The 19,158-nt window shown below is 42.7% G+C and overlaps 2 protein-coding genes and 1 pseudogene across 3 annotated transcripts in view; 2 read left to right on the top strand and 1 right to left on the bottom strand.

Moving 5' to 3' along the window:
• The window catches only part of Arsk (arylsulfatase family member K), a 29,846-nt gene extending 25,440 nt beyond the window's left edge, over positions 1 to 4,406 (top strand). For both annotated transcript variants that reach the window (XM_051182770.1, XM_051182771.1), the window contains 2 exons: positions 2,206 to 2,430; positions 4,053 to 4,406. In XM_051182770.1, the coding sequence (XP_051038727.1) occupies positions 2,206 to 2,430; positions 4,053 to 4,372 (545 nt within the window). In that variant the 3' untranslated portion in view covers positions 4,373 to 4,406. The remainder of the gene's footprint in view (positions 1 to 2,205; positions 2,431 to 4,052) is intronic.
• Positions 4,407 to 8,057: 3,651 nt separating this feature from the next.
• On the bottom strand, positions 8,058 to 9,103 carry LOC127220921 (trimeric intracellular cation channel type B-like; annotated as a pseudogene).
• Positions 9,104 to 11,032: 1,929 nt separating this feature from the next.
• Positions 11,033 to 12,755, top strand: Gpr150 (G protein-coupled receptor 150). Its single transcript, XM_051182824.1, has one exon. The coding sequence runs from the start codon at positions 11,335 to 11,337 to the stop codon at positions 12,616 to 12,618; it is 1,284 nt and encodes a 427-aa protein (XP_051038781.1). The 5' UTR covers positions 11,033 to 11,334; the 3' UTR covers positions 12,619 to 12,755.
• The last annotated feature ends 6,403 nt before the right edge of the window (positions 12,756 to 19,158 follow it).

Raw genomic sequence — 19,158 nt, 5'->3', positions numbered from 1 at the left:
TTCATGGATTCCTGGGAGTTTCCATTTCCTCACCCCTGAAATGCCTCCCCCAATTTCACTCATCTCCCAGTACTCTCTCCCTCCATCACCTCCTCAACTAATCTTTTATTCCCATCCACACCCTCCTGCAATTTATTCTCTTTCCCCTTCTCAGGGAGATCCATGGCCCCTCCCCCTTGAGATCTCCTTGTTGCTGAGTCTGGGTCTGTGGGTTGTAGCATGATTATCCTTTACTTTATAGCTATGAGTGAGTACATACCATATTTGGTCTTCCTGGATCTGGGTTACCTCACTCAGGATGATCCTTTTTTTAGCTCCATCCATTTGCCTGCAAATTTCATGAAGTTGTTGTTTTGAAAAGCTGAGTAATACTACACTTTGTAAATGTACCACATTTTCTTTAACCATTCTTCAGTTGAGGGGCATCTAGGTTGTTTCTAGTTTCTGATTATTTTGAATAAAGCTGCTATAAATTTAATTGAGCAAGTGTCTTTGTGGTATAATTCAGCATCCTTTGGGTATATACCCAGGAGTGGTATATCTGGGTTTTGAGGGGATCAATTTCCAGTTTTCTGAGAAATTGCCATATTGATTTCCAAAGTGGCTGAACAAGTTTGTGCTCCCACCAGCAATGGAGTAGTGTTGCCCTTGCTCCACATCCTCTCCATCATGAGCTGTTGCTTGTTCTTTTAATATTAGCTATTCTCACAGATGTAAGTTTGAATCTCAAAGTTATTTTGATTTGCATTTCCTAATGGCTAACTAAAGATGTTGGACTTTCAAGTGTCTCTCAGCCATTAGAGATTCTTCTTTTGAGAAGAACTTTTAATTGGATTATTTGTGGTTTTGTTTGTTTGTTTTTAAGTCTAGTTTCTTGAGTTCTTTATATATTTTGGAGAACATTCCTCTGTCATGGTTGGTGAAGACCTTTTCTCATTCCATCAGCTGCCATCTTGTCCTGTTGATGGTGTTCTTTGCCTTATAGCAGCTTTCAATTTCATGATGCCCCATTTGTTAATTGTCAATCTTAGTGTCTGTGCTATTGCCATTCTATTTAGGAAGTTGTCTCCTGTGCCAAGCTATTCCTCAATTTTTCATCTACCAGGTTTAGTTTATCTGGATTTATGTTGAGGACTTTGATCCACTTGGACTTGAGTTCTGTGCAGGATGATAGATGCAGATCTATTCTCATTCTTCTACACACAACATTCAGTTGACCAGCCACCATTTTTTGAAGATTCTTTCCTTTTTCTATTGTATATTTTTGGCTTCTTTATCAAAAGTCAGTTATCCATAGGTGTGTGGATTTACATCCCGGTCTTCAATTCAATTCCTTTGGTCAATATGTCTGTTTTATGCCAATACCATCAGGTTTTTACCAACACTCTCCTTAAGGTACACTGTTTGAAATGCATCCTCTTATTTCATGTGCTCTTATTCTGAGTATTTGATAGGTGAAAAATAACTTCAGAGCACAGGGTGTACCATGTATCACTTCTGAGTTCATTAGGCATATCAACAATAATTTTTCTTATCTATAATAAATTCCCTGTTTTTGTTTAACTTCTGCAGTCTTCTATAACTACTAACCCCTCTTTGTGTAGGCCTTCTTATTATCCTATCAGATAAACCCTGAGAAACAACTTCAGAAAACAAATTACTAATAATATAAAGGAATTTTCATGGATGGCCCTTCTGTGTCAGGCACTGTTCTCAAATTTAAGTATGTTAGCTAGTTTTCATCAAAAATGAACATTTGAGATAGAAGTACTCTTATTATACCTCTCTTAGAAATGAGGGAACATGGGGCTGGATAGATGACTCAGCGGTTAAGAGCACTGGCTGCTCTTCCAGAAGACCCTAGTTCAATTCCCAGCACCCACATGACAGCTCACAACTGTCTGTAACTCCAGTTCCAGGGATCCAGCACCTTCACACATACAAATGTGCATTAGCAACACCAATAAACATAAAACAAAAATAAAATATTTTTAAAAAGAAAGAAATGAGAAACAGTCAAAGAACTTCCTAACTCACTCAAGGTAATGTGGTTCATGGAGTGAGCCCTTCAGCCTAGACAGTTAGGCCACAAAAATATCCACATATGATCTCTAGTCTGCAACCCTTAGTGTTGGGGAAATAGAAATGGCATTCTGAGATAATTCCAATGAATTAGTAAAAAAGTATTTTACTTGTGTTCCAAAGATATTGCTGGCATTCCCCTGCCTCAGACTCTCAGTGGATACTCTTTGTTGATGCTGTCATCAGAGGCATCTGAAAATGAACAGACACGCAAAACCCACCGTCCTCCTTGGGTTATAAGTGAATTCCATGGATGTAATGCAAATGCCTCCACCTACATGCTACGAACCCGCCGGTGGAAGTATATTGCCTACTCTGATGGCACTTCCGTGCAGCCTCAACTCTTTGGTAAGCTTCTTGATACATTCTAAATGCTTAGAGAGTCAATAATTATTATTTTGTTTTCGAGACAGGGTTTCTCTGTGTTGCTTTGGAGTCTGTCCTGGAACTAGCTTTATAGACCAGGCTGGCCTCAAACTCAAAGAGATCCACCTGCCTCCACCTCCCAAGTGTTGAGAATAAAGGTGTGCACCACTACCACCCGGCTTCGATAATTCTTTTTAAAATAAATGAATACCTATTGCTTCTCATACTGGGACAGGCTACAATAAGTCACCAAGTCTCATGGTTTAGAGTGAGTGTTTAGATCTAGTCTCTGTTTATAAAATCCACATGTACTTTCTAATCTGTGACTGCTGATGGTAAAGTACATTTGATGATATGAATTGTCAGTGTTCATTCATAAAAAAGGAGTAGCTGCCTCACACATCACCACCTGAAACCAGGGACAGTTCACTGTGACTTAATATCCAGATCTCATTCAACCATGTTTCCTGGTGAGATCTTCCAATAATTTGTTCTGTTTCTCCATTACTAGTCAACACCTTCACATTACACCTAAGTTTCATTGATTCTAGAAGCTCTTACGGAGTCTGTACATTCTAAATACATTATTTAATGTTCATCTTTAATGTTCATCATGGCCCTGTGAGATCATATCATTCCCTTTGCTTCAGAGCTAATGAAACTGGGGTCACAGAAAGTCTGACAGCTGTTCAGAACTAGGAAGTCATAAAACTAAAAGTTCAGCATGGGTCCAAGAACAAAACCCACGGTTCCTTCTACGCTGTGAAAATGCTTTCTAGCATCACTCTCTGTGAATTCATTTCTAAACAGCATTTTTTGATTTAGAGTCTTTCTTCTCCTGTTTCATTATCATCATCATCTTGATCGTTGTTGTTGTTATTGTTATTATTATTATTACTATTATTTGGGTTTGGTTTTTTTTTGTTTTTGTTTTTTTTGTTTTGTTTTGTTTTGTTTTGTTTTGTTTTTTTCAGACAGGGTTTCTTTATGTAACAGCCCAGGCTGGCCTAGAACTCACTTTGTAGACCAGGCTGGCTCAGACTCACAGAGTTCCCTGCCTCTGCCTTCCGAGTGCTGGGATTAAAGGCATGTGACACCACTGCCCAGCTACAGTTTTTCTTATCTTTTATCCCAATGTTATACATAAAATAGGTGTTAAGGCCACTGTTAATATTTATTGCTTTCTGTTTCCATCCTAGTTACAAATATCTGAGTTATTAACTAGAAATAATTCTTTAGTGGCCAAAGAGCTATCTTTTTTAAGTTTATGAACCTGGCTTCCAACAGAGTGACTCATGTACCTTCATGGACCTTGTTAAATCAGATCCAAGAGTTCCTACAACAGGCCCAGCAAACCTATCCAGGTCAGAGCAGAGTAACTCATACCCAGTGCTGTGTAATCAAGTAATCCTTCATAACAACTGATCCAAAGGTTCATCTTAGAGAGCTGCTAATTGAAAGATCACTTTGTGGCATGTGAATGCATAAATACTGCCCATCTTACACTAATCATAAAAAGTGAAAATAAATCCTAATACATTGTCTGTCACATCGATATTCCAAAAAGCAATTTCAGCACATAACTATTTCATTTTTTTTTTCAGATCTTTCCTCAGATCCAGATGAGCTAACCAATATTGCTACAAAATTTCCAGAAATCACTTATGCTTTGGACCAGAAGCTTCGTTCTATCATAAACTACCCTAAAGTGTCTGCTTCTGTCCATCAATACAATAGGAAGCAGTTTACCATGTGGAAACAAAGCGTAGGACAAAATTACTCAACTGTTATAGCGCACCTGAGGTGGCATCAAGATTGGCAAAAAGAACCATGGAAGTATGAAAACGCAATCCACCAATGGCTCACAGCCCACCCCTCTTCAGTAACTGTAGACAATAATAGAGCTTTTTCAAGATATGTATGAATATGCTGAAAAGTATTAAACCAAAACAGCCTTAGTAATTGCTAATCTTACTTTTAAAATATGTACTATGTTTTAACTGCCAATGATCACAGAACTACATATTTTCAAAACTGGTTACTGCTAAGACCTTATCGTTGCAGACCTCTGACAGTTTAATAGCAGAAGTATTTAAAGGAGAGGAGCATACATTTTTGTTGTTTCTTTGCATAATATAGAATGTTATGGTTTTGATGAAAATCTTCTGGTGTATTTGATGTGTAGAACTATTTAAAGAACTATTTAATGGGACACAGACTCTGAACATAGCTAATTTTATTTATTTATTTTTTTGTTTAATAAAAAATATGAGCAAAAGGTAAAGCTTCAAAGGGTAAAACATGAAACTCCTTTCTTTCCTAGCCAGCTCCCTCTGAAAGACAGCTACAACCACCTTGCTTGTATCCTTTTGTAGATAATAAAATTAATATATTCTTTATACACAAAATGCAGGCAAACATACAACTGATGATGCTATATAGTGTGTCTTTTTGCATATTGTTGTTATGGCTTATTTATTTTTTATTTTTGATTAAAATAGATGATGCTGAGACTTGAAATTGGAGAGTCAAGAATCTATAAAATTTGCATATCTATTCCCAAGTTTTTTTTCTAAAGAAGTTGTAATAGTTGGCATTCTCACCAGAATACATGCCTACACATCCCAGCCCAATAGGTAGCAAATATTTCATCGTTGTGTATTATGAGTACTGACATTGTTCCATAGATACAATAGCCATTAGTATCTACATCAGGATGGCCTTCTCTATGTCTATTGCTGAACACTTTTTTTTATTAGTTGTTAGCCCATTTTTCTGTTATGTGCATGCTTTAGATATTAGCTTTTTGAAGAATAAAAGAGAAAAAAGAGCTGGAGAGGTGGTTCAGGGATTAGGAGCACTTACTCTCAACCAGAGGACTCAGATTCAATTACTGGCATTCACAGTGACTCACAACTATCTGTAACTCCAGTTCAGGGATCAATGCCCTTTTCTGGCCTCCAGTGGAACCATGCATACATGTAATGCTTAGACATAAATGCAGGCAAACCATCCATGCATGTAAAGTTTAAAAAATAATAAACATCTATTTAAATACTAGAAATAACATTTTCTTTATAGAGTGTCCTTTGCTATTTACCTAGAATATTTTTACATGGAGAAATTTGTATTTTCTTGTGACATATTTATAAATCTTAATACTATATAAATATAACAATTTTTAAATTAAAATATTCTTTATAATGTTTGAGTCTTTGCTTTGTGGCTTTGTGTTCTGTTTCTAATGCTCTTCTCTCTGATGTTCATAAAGGCTTATTTGTAATCCTTAGCTCTTTGATCCATGTAAAATATATTACATATTAAAGATCTAACTTTAGGGTTTTGATGTTGCCGTTTATTTAATTGCTAAACTATTGATCTTTTGTTGCATGGTATGTCTTCTCCATTTCATTATATAACATCTTAGTTCGAATGCATTATCTTTTCCTCCACCCATTTGATTGTGTCAAGGTCCCCATTCACAAGTATACCCTTTCTGGGCACTCTGCTTCCTGCTGGATTGCCCTTTTAATCTGACTCCCAGTGCCTCACTGGACTAGTCTCTTTTTGCCTTGGCTACTCTTGCTTAATTTTTTTCCATACAAATTTAACCATTTGCTAGTTATCAAAATGGAAAATCCTTTTTTTCTATTTTGGGGAGGGATGGAGAGGTGCAGTTCCAACACAGGTCTCTTTGTGTAGCCCTGGCTGACCTGGAACTTACTGTGTAGATCAGGCTGGCTTCTAACTCAGTGATCCACATGCCTCTGTCTCCTGACTGCTAGGATCAAAGCCACCACAGCCCTGCTGCTTTGTAAATTCTTAATGCTGACTGTGTTTTTGGCGGGTCTGAGGTCCTTTTAAAAGAAGTCATTAATTTGTAGCTTAATTTAGAGAGAATTAAGTTCTTGATGACAATTGTTCTAAAGAACATAGTCTACTTTTTCCTCTTTGTTCACACCCTGGCATACACGAGTCCTTTTCTAAAAAGGAAAAGGACCACCCATTCGCAAAGATAGCTGAGCTCTGTGTTGTTTGTAAAGCCCTCCAGCAGTAATCCCATTGGGAAGCTGACATTAATTCATTCCTTGTTACATTGTTTATTCTGTTTTGTTGTGGAGTATTCACCAGAGAAGACTGCTCAGACACCGGTTTAAGCCAATACAACATCCTTATTAGAGGTCCATTGACTACCCTGAGTATTAGGGATCCTAGAATAGCCCTCAGCCTTTCACAGGGTCAGCTTTTAAACACAAAACTATGTCCTGGGGTGACATACTTCAGTTAGCAACAACAGTTAACCAGAAGCAGAACTATAGAAGCCAAAAGGCAAGGTTAGTAAACTTAGAGACTTTCCCAGAACTATGGGCTTTGATGGAGTATGTCTTTGTCTTCATCGTGGCAGGTGGTGCTGTCTACTGCTGCGTTTTACAGCCCGTAGGCACTTCCATCATGGAGTGAGGTGAGTGAAGGTCTGAGCTGATAGTTTCTACTTCAGTGCACCTTCCTTTACATCCTTTTTATGTCTATGTATTTGTTATGTATTGAACTCCTTTATCCTTTGCAATAGCTTTTCCTTTTTTTAGTTTAAATTTTATTGTTTATTATTTTTAGCATGTGTGTATAAGATCTGTGGCCAGAGAACAACACTGTATGGAAGGTTCTGTCTCCACTTTTACATGGGGTCTAGGGATGGGGCTCCATTATATGGCTTTCCCAGAAAACACTTCTCCACCCACTGAGCACTCTCTGCAGCCTTGCAGCACATTTTCAGTTGATACCTTATGTTTTCCAAGTGCAGGGGTTATCTGCAAACTATTATTTTACATTTCCAAACCACATATGAAATCTTCCTTCATAGCCCTCTCCTTTATTTTACTTGTTCAGTGAGTTTATATTAACTTATATTTGTAGTCATTTATAAATTTCTGAGACATTCCATTAATACATGTCTATTTTATATTCACAAATTCAAGTGAAAATATACCTTAATATGGTCTCAAAAGTATCTTAATGTGACATTAAGGTTCAATAATGTCTCCTGATTAAGACTAAAGAGCAACTACTAGGTCACATGTAGGTTTGCAAGCTAGTTACATGAGCCAAAACAATAGAACAATGGCTTAGAGACTCACACTCCTGTATCACACCCTCCAAGACACAACATTAAAAATTTACCAAGCAGCTGTATGGGGTGGCGCACACCTTTGATCCCAGCGTTTGGTAGACAAACTTGGGCAGATATCTGACTTCTGACTTTTAGGCCATTCTGCTCTACAGACAGGACAGTTAACACTACACAAAGGAAGAGAGAGAAAGAGAGGAGAGAGAAAGGAAGGGGGGGGAGAAAGACAATGGGGGAAGGCCTTGACCCTGCTACAAATGATATGACAGACTTTGAAGATCCCCCATGGAAGGCCTCACCCTCCCTGGGGAGCAGAAAGCGGATGGGAGGGGAGGGTGAGGGAACTGGGATTGACATATAAAACAACCTTGTTCAAATTTAAGTAAAAAATATTATCATTAAAAAAAAAGAAAGAGGAGACAAATCTATTAAGCTTTAAGTGTAAATCTACAATGCTTTAAGTGTATTAAACATAGTATCATAATTAGGAACAATTTCCTGTATATGGGTGTTTTGCTTGCTTGTATACCTGCTGCCCTTGGACAGAAGGCAGCTTTAGACCTCTTGGACCTGGAATTACAGATAGTTGTGAGCTGCCATGTTAATGTTAGGAATTGAACTCAGGTCATCTGGAAGAGTACGTAGCCAGTGCTCTTAACGAAGCCATCTCTCTAGCCCCTACAATCGAAGTTTTTAAAGTATTTTTATTGTATTCATGAATGTGTGTGGATGTGCATGTTTAAGGCGTGTGGAGGTCAGAGGACAACTCGTGGAGTTGGTTCTCCACATCACCACCAAGGTCCCCAAAGATTAATCAAGACAGTTATCTAATGTCACAATCAGAGGGGATCTCACTGTATAGCTCTTACTGGCCTGGAACTTACAATGTAGACCAGGCTGGCCCCAAATTCGCAAATTTTTGATATGCTTCTTAGCACCATCTGGAGCCTCTGGCAGACCCAGAAGCTGACTCAAGGTATCCTTAAAGGGAGCAAGAGTCATTGCAAAATCCTTTGTCACCATGGTTACCTTTATGGTCATAAGAAAGATGGCATGAAGGTCTGCTGGAATGTAAAGATATTGACCCCAGCAAGGTTACCTTGGTAGGGAAGGACATCTCCAGCTGTTCATTGCTGTCTGGTTTCCAGTCTCCTTTAAGCAAGTGTTCATAAATGGGAAACAATAGTTGAATGGGCACCTTGGGTCCATTCAAAAGCCTTTGTAATTACCCAGCCACTTCTGTGATAGGTATTAGCATGTGTGACTCCACCTGCTTTTTCCAAGTTCTGATCACGTCCTTGATTCTATAGCCAGGAATCAAAATAAGAAGAAATTAATAGCCCTGGGAAACTAGGTCACATGGGCAAAAAAAAAAAAAAAAAAAAAAAAAACAATATACCAGATTAAAGGTACCAGTAAAATATTAGTATGGTTTGTCAGAAACCTCAGTAGAGGCTCTGCAAGTAAAGTACAGGATAAAATTCCTCCACCAAAGCCACAGAGCACAGCACTCAGCCCGTTGGAAAGGGGATTATTTCATGCCACTGGTACCCCTTTCCACAATGGGGCCCTAGATCCAATTTCCAGCCTTCCCTGTGCCCCCATAGGTCCAAATGAATGCAATGTGTGTCCTAATACCCTCACAGCTGCTTCAGCACCACTGGGTAGTTGATGATGTCAAAAAAGGGGGAGAACGCCAGTGTCGGCTTGTCCCATGAGTACTCCATGACCACAACCGACTCTGGCGGCCTAAACAGCTGCCACTGTGTTCTCAGTGGGAACCAACTTTTTTAAAAAAAATCACTATTTTGTCAAGTCTTTCTAAAATTCTGTGGAATGCAGGTTCATGGGTAGGATTTTGTAACTTATGAGAACATTCCCACAAACTATAGAATTACATTGAAAAATATTGAGCTGGCATTTATAGGGGAGCCGTTGGCTGTCATATACTGTTCAGAAGAAAAGACTGGACCACATGATCCCCAGAAAAATGCCTTGGACAAACTGAACCAAGTGTGAAAACCAAGTCAGGACTGAAATTCTCCATAGTTGTCACTCTACCTCTTCTGTCAGTGATCCAGCAAAGACATATCATCATCCACACACCCTCAGATCCTATTGCAGGGCCTCTAGATGATACTGGTACCACTTTTAAAAGGCATCTTATGTGATACATCTAGAGAAAGACAGAATTTTGCTCAAGGTTATCTGACATGCATTACATAGCACTAATTTCGTTAGCTGAGCACATATTTACTGATATCTGCCATGTGTCTGGTCCAGCATGAGGTACTGGATGTATAATGACAATGACAAATGTCTCCAGTCAAAGTGGCAGACCTTAGGAAATGAGATCTCTGCAGCAACTGGCAGGTGGTATGGATCCTCCCAAGTCATGCATCTTCAGGTTGCAAACATTGCTTCAGCCTGGGAAGCAGCAGACACCCACACCTCCCTGGCCCAAGACCAGAAAGTACAAGCAATTCTGCTTTCACTGTGATTAATGTGATGGGTGCACAAAAGACCAAATGATGCTTCCAGTGGGAAAACTGAAATGTGTTTGTGAAGCAGGGCTAAAAGTGGCAGCATTAAATCTTAAAGCATTTCCTGTGAGTTGGATTTTCTTTTGAAAAAATTGGCCGCTGTATCATTTTCTTAGTCACCTTTTCTCTAGCTTTTTGGAGGCGTAGTCCCTCCTAGCAACCTCCCATTTGCGGGAAAAACAGAACCGAGACAAAGAGGAGACTTTGGGATGCTTCCCTTGTGGGTGGAAATACTCCGGGGTTCAATACATGAACCACCATTTGTATCATAACCTATTAGAGCTCTCTCCAGACTAACAAAATGAGTTGTACGTCCCTAGAAGAGAGCAGCAGTCACCCACTGCTTCTAGTAACGAGAGTATTGGAAAGCGTCTGCAAACGGCTGCTGTTTCTAATTGCCAGGCAACAGTACAGCCCTCAGTTCTCTCCGTTTAAACCATTCTCACTACAGGCAGAGGAAGGTATATATGCCCTATCAAAGATTCATCTGGTGACTGCTCCAAAAGTTATTGGTGCTGTTAGGAACTGGATGTGGTTCAGTGGTAGACTGCTTGCCTGGCCTGCACTCTGCCCTGGTGCCCAATGGGATAGGGAGTGGGGAGAAATGAGTTTCTTCTGCCCTTGCGTTTCTCTAGCTGGTGTGGGCATGTGGCATTACAAAATGCTTTTTATTTTTGTTTAATCAAAAGTAGTATTAGTATATTTTCCCCCATTAGCAATCACAACACCTGTTGGTGTATGCGCAGGAGCGGGGGTGTAGCCTTAGTCAGGAACTTCCTTTCTCTGTGTTGCTTCTGGGTTAATATCTATTACTCTTTGCAAAGGTTAACTTTCTACCTGGCTGTACTTTACAGGGCAAAGTTTCCAGAGCCCAGCGGTCCACCGATCCCGCTGAGGATGGCCTCGTGGATTAGAAGAAGCTTTGCTGGGATTGGAGGAGGGGGCAAAATATTGAGAAGGTGGAGAACAGGAATCATGTGTTTTCCTCGAGTGTACAGCCCACATTTGAGTGACAAATGACGATGACAACCTATAAAAACAACTAAGCACAAATCCACCCGATTCCATCTCGCCCCGGATGCGTGTGCTTTTCCCAACTAACTTTAGGAAGTAGCAGAACCCCAGCGGTGCGGCCTGTGCCACCTCGCCTCGCCTCCACTTTGGCATTTTAAGCGAGTACCGCCCTCAGCGGTTCCTCTCCTTTCTCCTCGAGTAAGGATGGAGGATCGCTTCATCCTCACAGCTATGCCTCCCGCGCCCAACCTCTCCGTCTCCATCCTGCCGAGCTGGGGTCTCAACCTGACTTCGGGACAGGGACCTTCTGTCCCAGTACCACAGCCGCAGCCACGAAGGCAACCCAGCCACCCGATCCATTTGGTCTTCATGGGAATCATCCTGGTGACGGCGGTGGCGGGCAACACCACGGTGCTATGTCGCCTGTGCGGCGGCGGCAGCCGGCCCTGGCCGGGCCCCAAGCGTCGCAAGATGGACTTCTTGCTGGTGCAGCTGGCAGCGGCCGACCTGTACGCGTGTGGGGGCACTGCGTTGTCTCAGCTGGCCTGGGAGCTGCTGGACGACCCGAGTCCAGCTCTGGGCGACCTGGCGTGCCGCATGTCTCAGCTGCTGCAGGCATCGGGGCGGGGCGCCTCCGCCCACCTGGTGGCGCTCATCGCCCTCGAGCGCCAGCTCGCGGTGCGCGGTCCCCAGGGCCAGCAGCTGCCCGCGCGCGCCCTGGCTGCCCTGGGCTGGCTGCTGGCACTGCTGCTGGCACTACCGCCGACTTTCGTGGTGCGCTGGGGCGCTCCTCCACCGCCGGCCACCAGCGCCTGGCCGGGGGAGCATCGCTGCGGGGGCATCTTCGCCCCACTGCCACGCTGGCACCTGCAGGTCTACGCTCTGTACGAAGCTGCCGTGGGCTTTGCGGCGCCGGTCGCTGTCATGGGTGTCTCTTGCGGCCACCTGCTGTGTGTATGGTGGCAGCGCGGGTCTCAGGCTCCGGTGGCTGGGGCACCCCGGTCGGCCAGTCCGGCCCGAGCCCCCTTGCCCAGTGCACTGCCCCGCGCCAAGGTGCAGAGCCTGAAAATGAGCCTAGCGCTGGCGCTGCTCTTCGTGGGCTGTGAGCTGCCCTACTTCGCCGCCCGCTTGGCGGCCGCCTGGTCGTCGGGGCCGGCAGGTGACTGGGAGGGAGAGGGTCTAGTAGTGGCGATGCGCATCGTAGAGGTGGCCAACAGCGCCCTCAACCCTTTCGTCTACCTCTTCTTCCAGGCGGGCGACTGCGGGCTCTGGCGGCGGCTTCGGAGGCGCCTGGGATTTGTGTGCTGTGTGAGGGAGGGAGAGGCCGAGATCGACGAGGGGTCTGGGGACCACCAGGCACTCCACCGCCACCGCTGGCCCCACCCTCATTATCACCATGCCCGGCGGGAAGAGCGGGACCAGGGCTGCCTACGCCCACCCCCGCCGCGCCCCAGACTGCCTCCCTGCTCCTGCGAAAGTGTTTTCTAGGAGTGGCTGCACAGTCAGGTCATTGTCACTGTGGTTCAGCCTCCAGGCAACACGGGGCAGGGCTTAGGGGGTCTGCCTAAGTCTCCTGGAACTTCTGAAGCCATCTGCTTCCTCCATGCTATCATATATCCTTCTAATGAGGAAACGTCTTGCATTTGTTTAATTCTCCCCAGTTCCTTTCATATTCCCTATTTGGAGGAGGCCAGCCTTGGCAAGCTTTAAAAACCCATCCAAGTTCCAGAGTTCTTATTTTTGCAATGCTCTTTTATACTCCCCTATGTTCTGGATAAGACCATTTATTTTAACTAAACTGCCAAATTTTTATTCATCGCTATGTTATGTTTTTAGTTATTTTGAGCTTAAATCAAGTGCATCTTTGGGGAGCAGCAAATTTGTTGCTCCTTCCAAGAGGAAAACCCCATAACCTCTTCCTGGGGTGACTTCCTGGGGTGATAAGTAGCCCTACCTTTGGAAAGTAATCAGGCTACTACTTCAGAGATTTTTTTTTTTTTTTTCTTTCCGAGACAGGGTTTTTTCTGTATTGTTTTGGAACCTGTCCTGGAACTAGCTCTGTAGACCAGGCTGGCCTCGAACTCACAGAAAGCCGCCTGCCTCTGCCTCCCGAGTGCTGGGATTAAAGGTGTGTGCCACAAACTCCCGGGCTGAGACAGAGCATTTGAAAGAGAGCATTTCCCACAGAGCGGCGAGAACAGTTTTAACTCGGTAATGCGTTTTCTGGGAAGAAAATCGGTGTGGCTTTGGTTTACAGTCTAACTTCCACATCAATAAAAACCGAGTACAGGAGAAGAACATAAAGCTTCCCTTAGTCCTTTCCAAGCATGCCTGTATTCTGTAGGACATGGTTGTTGGGCCCAGACCAGCTTCTAAGCCTGTCCACACTGAGCTTCTAAGGGCAAAGTCTTAAGCAAACTAGACAAGGAAAAGACTAAGGTGGTGAATGATGTGCGAGGGTAGGACTCATTGATTCAAGTGTTAAGGAGCTCTACAGGAGACAGCTTCAAGTGATACTTGTGTAGGTAGGACTATTAAAACAAACAAACAAACAAATAAATAAATAAATAAAATTCAGGTAGGTGTGGAGGCCCTGCCCGCAATCCCAGCATGCTCCAGCAGGAGCACTGTCTCAAATTTGAGGCCAAGGTCGACTACATAATGAGTTCTAGAGTAGTTTGGGCTACACTGTTAGAATCTGTCTCAAACAAAACAAAACAACTCCTCTCGTATTTGTATGGGTTGGCAAGAACTAAATCAGGGAAGAGAGTTGATCCATGACCTCATCCTCCTAACTCTCTTTGCCTCTAGGAGAAGTGTCAGCATTTATGAGCATTAAATCCATGTGCTTATCCCTCCACCTGGGAACTGACAGCTTTCACACACCTTGGTTTTTTGACAATAGCAAATGTACCACTAACAGGCAGAGGGGAATTGACGGTTAAAGCTGCTTCGGACGTAATGCTCTCTGAGGATGCTGTTTTGTTCTTGGTTGCATCTACATACTTCTACAACATGTGATACACAAGAGGCAATCAATGCAGATTTGGTGTATAGCTTATCGTGAGTGGGGTATAGGTAGGTTACAGAAAAAATAAGCCAAAGGAAATCTTCATTCAGTGTAATTGTTTTGTTTTTTGTTTTTTATGCTTTACATTTCTGCTCTTTTGGGGGGCCTGTCACCTAGCTCCCAAATCACACACAGAATCTTATTCTTTATTATAAATGCCCGGCCATAGCTTGGCTTGTTTCTAGCCAGATTTTCTTAATTTAACCCATCTACCTTTTGCCTCTGGTCTTTTTCCTTTTCTTATTTCTGCATATCTTAATTTCACTCTTACTCTGTGGCTGGCTGTGTGACTGTGTGGCTGGCCCCTAGTGTCCTCCTCTCCTTGCTCTTCTTGTTCCTTCTCCCAGATTTCTCCTTCTATGTGTTCTCTGTCTGCCAGCCCTGCCTGTCCTTTCTCCTGCCTCACTATTGGCAGTTGAGCTCTCAATTAGGCCATCAGGTGTTTTAGACATGCAATGAATCACAGCTTCACATAGTTAAACAAATGCACCATAAACAAAAGCAACATGTCTTTATATAGTTGGACAAATGTTCCAGAGCATAAAGGAATGTGCCACACTTTAAAATAAGATTCTACAACAGTTTGATGTGGCTTACATTCCTCCAGAATTTTTTCTTAGTGAATACACTAGTTCAGCCTACAGTAGGTTCTAACTGAATGGTCTTGGGTCTATCCTCCTTTGTATCATTTGAACGTTTGGAGCCTTGGGGTTAGCAGCATCTTCCCCAAAGAAGCTAACCTACCCAGCTGACAGCCACCAAGAAATGGCAGGTGTGGGACAGCTACTCAAGGTGCCTTCATCCCACTTGCTCAACCCAAACCTGTTTTTCTGTGAGAACCTAGTAAGGGCTTCATCCAGCAAGAATGGATTTAACATCATTTCCCCTATGCCCTTGCCCCTAGAGGGCCATTACTATAACCAAAAGAAGTCCGTTGAAGGAAGGTCTGGACTCACTAATACCCACAGGCTGTCTTTACCCACTTGATGACCTGCTGATATAAGCCAGACAATCATTGTCTTACATGAGAACATGGATTATTCTACATAAATTTGGGGTGAATTTGGCTCTGAATGTTTGATTCTTAATACTCAATGCTTTTCCACTGGAGGTCAGCTATGAAAAGCATGTGGCATTGTGGCCAAATTGACCCTCTAACATGTTTCTCAAGCCCCCTCTGGGCCTTAGAGCTCTGTTCAGAATGCCAGAAGTCCTCTGCTCTCCCTCAGTTCCTAGTCATTCTGACCCAAGCAAAAGAGTTCAAATGAGACACATGGTGTAGGGTAGAAGACAGATGGAGGTTATGACAAGGAAATGTGAACTGTTCTCAAGATATGGAAGTGGACAGAGAGACCATTGTGGAAGAAAGCATCTAAGGATAAGAGTGAACACGGGGTGAGAATCAGGAAGAGAAACGCTTTCAAGGGGTGAGAGTGGACAGTAGACACAAAGACCATCCTTCCAACCTACATTTTAAGGCACACCTTATACAATGCCTTAAAGTTTCTGAAACAGACTACTCCCGAAGGGTATCTTCTTGTCCAGATGATAGACTAACTCTTGAGGGATGGGACAATGACTAACTCCAAAGGAAGGGAACAATGGCATGGCTGTTGTTTTTACTAGAAATCCTCCCACTAGATAACTATCTTGTAAGGTGGTTTAGAATGCCATTTCTCCACCAGAGACCAGAGAGAAAACTCAGCTCTGATTATTGTGAGCAATAATCAAAGCCGTGCAGTTCCTGCTCCTGCTTTTACAAGCTGCTGACTGAATGTCTGGCTAGCCATGTGACAGCAGGTTGTGATGTGAAGGAGCCCAGGTTGCTATGCATCAGCAGCACACATCAGCAGACTCCTTCCTTGCAGCCTCTTCCTGGCCTACAGGGACTATCCTCCCTATTGAGTGCTATGCTGGGAGAGAGGCCAAAGGACCCCTGGACACCCTTCCCTTCCTCCACAATGTGGACAATCACTGTTACAGAGCTGCAAGTTGTCCTTCCTCTCTGCTCTTCCCCACCCTGTTGAGGATGTTATGGTATGAAAAAAATACCAGGACTAGATCAGTCAAAGACAGAACACTAGCTTCTTCACAAATCCAAGCACTGCTTTTATATTTATTAATAGGCATTTATTAGCTAATGATTTTATGCCAAGGATTGGAAAAACAAAATGAACAACACACTTTTGCCTCAGAGAGACAATATGGTAGACGTAGGAGGCAATCTGACAATTACACTGCAATGCCGCATTTTAATAGGGGGTTCAGTCAGGAGACACTGGGAGCACTGAAGGGGATCATCTGACAGTCCTGGGAGACTGGGTGATTGGATGTGCTCTTTTTTTTTTTTTTTTTTTTTTTTTTCGTTACTGTGGTTTTCACCAATGGTTTGTGGTTTTACGGAACTTCGGTACACCACAGCAGGGATGATGCAGTGGTGGGGTTTGGCTATGGCAGTAGCAGGTTAAAGCAGAAGCGAGACTTATTCAGATCACAAAGCAAGCAGTTGAATATAGAACCATGGCCAACTTTGGTTATCTAGGCCTCTGTCCCAAGGGCTCCCCGCCCTTCCTAAAACAGCACCCCCTCAACAGTGACTTGGATGAGTCTCAGTGGTGAAGACTCACCTGGAGATGGTGGCAGCTCATCAGGAGGAAGAGAGGAGGTGGGGGCAGACCAATGCCGGTTGATCTGAATGTAATGTGAAATGTCCCTCACTGGCTCACGTGTTTGAATACTGGGTCCCCAGCTTGTGCTTTGGGGAACTCACAGAAACTTTAGAAAGTAGGGTCTAGATGGAGGAAGCGGGATTCTGGGAGATAGACCACACAGGTTATGGTTGTCTGTCTTCCCTGTTCTCTAACCATCAATTAAATGCAGCAAGCCATGAGCCACAGTAAATATTTGCTTCCTTGTTTCTGTCTTGTATTCTGACATTGAAGAGAAAAGTAACTGACACACCCAAAGTGTCCTAGACCACAGGAGTAGACCTGCTGAAGCATGGAGAAGACAGAGTTGACCATGACCAACGTAGACAGCAGTTGCACCATGTTAGGATGCCAGTGTGGCTGAACTGTGTGGCCAAAGGAGATCCAGCCGTAGCTGAATAAAAAAGATCTGTGTATAAGGCCAAGAAAACAAAAAGCAGACTTTGGAGAATTTAACCAGAGCTTTAATATGATCAAATGTGAGTGTGGAAAGGTAATTTGGTGACATTCTTAAGGACAAATTAACAGAAAGGGCAGCACTTTATTGGGGCAGAGATCAACAGAAGCTCAGAGAATCCTCAAAACAAGATTTGCACTGCTGAGATAATAAATTGCAGCTGATTGAGTCAGCATTTCCACCATCTTCAGTTCCCCTAACAGAAAAGTCCAATGAACCCACCTACTTTATGCTTTCATCTCCTAGACAAGTAGTCCAGTGGCAGGACTGCCCAGCTTGGTCAGCTGACTAACTCAGCCTTATAGATACAGACCGTGATGGTAACTATGTATCAACTCTAATCAGTTAAACAGTGCCCAAATGTAGCATCTGCAGGTGTGTTTGTGTGGGTACATCCAGAAGAGGTTAACCTTTGAAACAATAGACTGAGTAAAAACAATCTTTCCTTACCAATGTTAGTAAATATTAGACAGTCTACTAAGGACGTATTTAAGGAAGAAGGAGGAGGAGGAGAGGCAAATTAAACTAGTATCTCCTCTTGAATTGGGATAACACCTTCCTCAGTTCCTGTCTTAGAGCCCTTGGCCGCTAGGATTTGCTCTCACAGCCTTCCCATAAACATAACTGGTCCTCAGGCACTTGCACCTCGTAGTGAGACATATCACAAGCTTTCCTGGTATTCACATACATATTATAGAATTGTCAGCCTCCATAATTGTAAAAACAAAATCTCATAACAAAGTCTCTATATATATCATAGGGTTTTATTTCTCTGGAGAAACCTAATACCACAACTTGTCTTTTCCACCTTTTTATTCAGCAGTCCTATACAGTAGACACAACATTCAGGCCAGTTCCTTTCCTTTTGAGATCACTAAGTACTTGCTGCATTTTCAAGCATTGCATTCAAATATAAGCATGTCCTTTAGCTGATTTGGTACCAACGTTTCTGCTGTACTTTCCCTATGTGCATGCTCCATACCTCCTATAAAGCCCACCATCACGAACTGTTCTGTCCCCACCCTCAATCAGAGGCAGCCATTTTGTGCCTCCCCCCTATAAATTTCTTGTGTAATTTTTGTGGTATTCCTTGACACCTGATCACTGAGATACTCTTTCTCTGAAAAACCTTTTCATTGTGCCTATATGTAAATCTGAAATTGCAAGGGAAATGAAGTTACTATTATTTGGCTGTGATAAAAAATGGTGGAGAGGACTGGCATGAAGGATGAAAAATGTTTCAACAGCAAAGAAGAGGAAGTGCTTGTTTGAAAGACAAGACTAAATGAACTCTTTATATCAACTATAAGGTGTTAAAAGGTAGATTCTCACTATTCTAAGAGGGACTTTCACCTGACTACCAGCTACAGATTTTGAGAATTGCCCAATTAGGGTAGAAATATAATTTGAAACCCTGTTAAACTGTTCCCTAAATTTTGTAGACGACTTAGTTAAGACCAATTCAAACAGAGATGCTTAAGTTTCCTCTAATCTGAAATTTTAATGTAGATCTAGGCAACTCAGTTACTACTCCTGGAACCATTAATAGGTTGATAGAATTGAGGCATCATGTAGCATGGCCACCTGTCAGTGCTGGACCCAAGAATTCAAATTCTTTTTGAAAACTTAGAGATTTGGTTATGTCCTAGTGTAGTGGTTTGAATGAGAATGGCCTTCATGGGCTCATAGAGGTAAATACTTGGTCCCCAGGGAGTAGCACTGTTTGAAAGGATGAAGAGGTGTGGCCTTGTTGGCAGAAGTTTGTCACTGGGATTGGGCTTGGGTTTTCAAAA

The sequence above is a fragment of the Phodopus roborovskii genome, unplaced genomic scaffold (genome assembly GCF_943737965.1).
Source record: "Phodopus roborovskii unplaced genomic scaffold, PHOROB, whole genome shotgun sequence".
Taxonomy (NCBI): domain Eukaryota; kingdom Metazoa; phylum Chordata; class Mammalia; order Rodentia; family Cricetidae; genus Phodopus; species Phodopus roborovskii.
Note: the sequence above shows the minus strand (reverse complement) of the source record. Positions and strands in the feature narration are given on the sequence as shown.

Bases quoted from the DNA above. Each gene is read 5' to 3' on its own strand.
- Gpr150 (XM_051182824.1), top strand. From the start codon at position 11,335: ATGGAGGATCGCTTCATCCTCACAGCTATGCCTCCCGCGCCCAACCTC.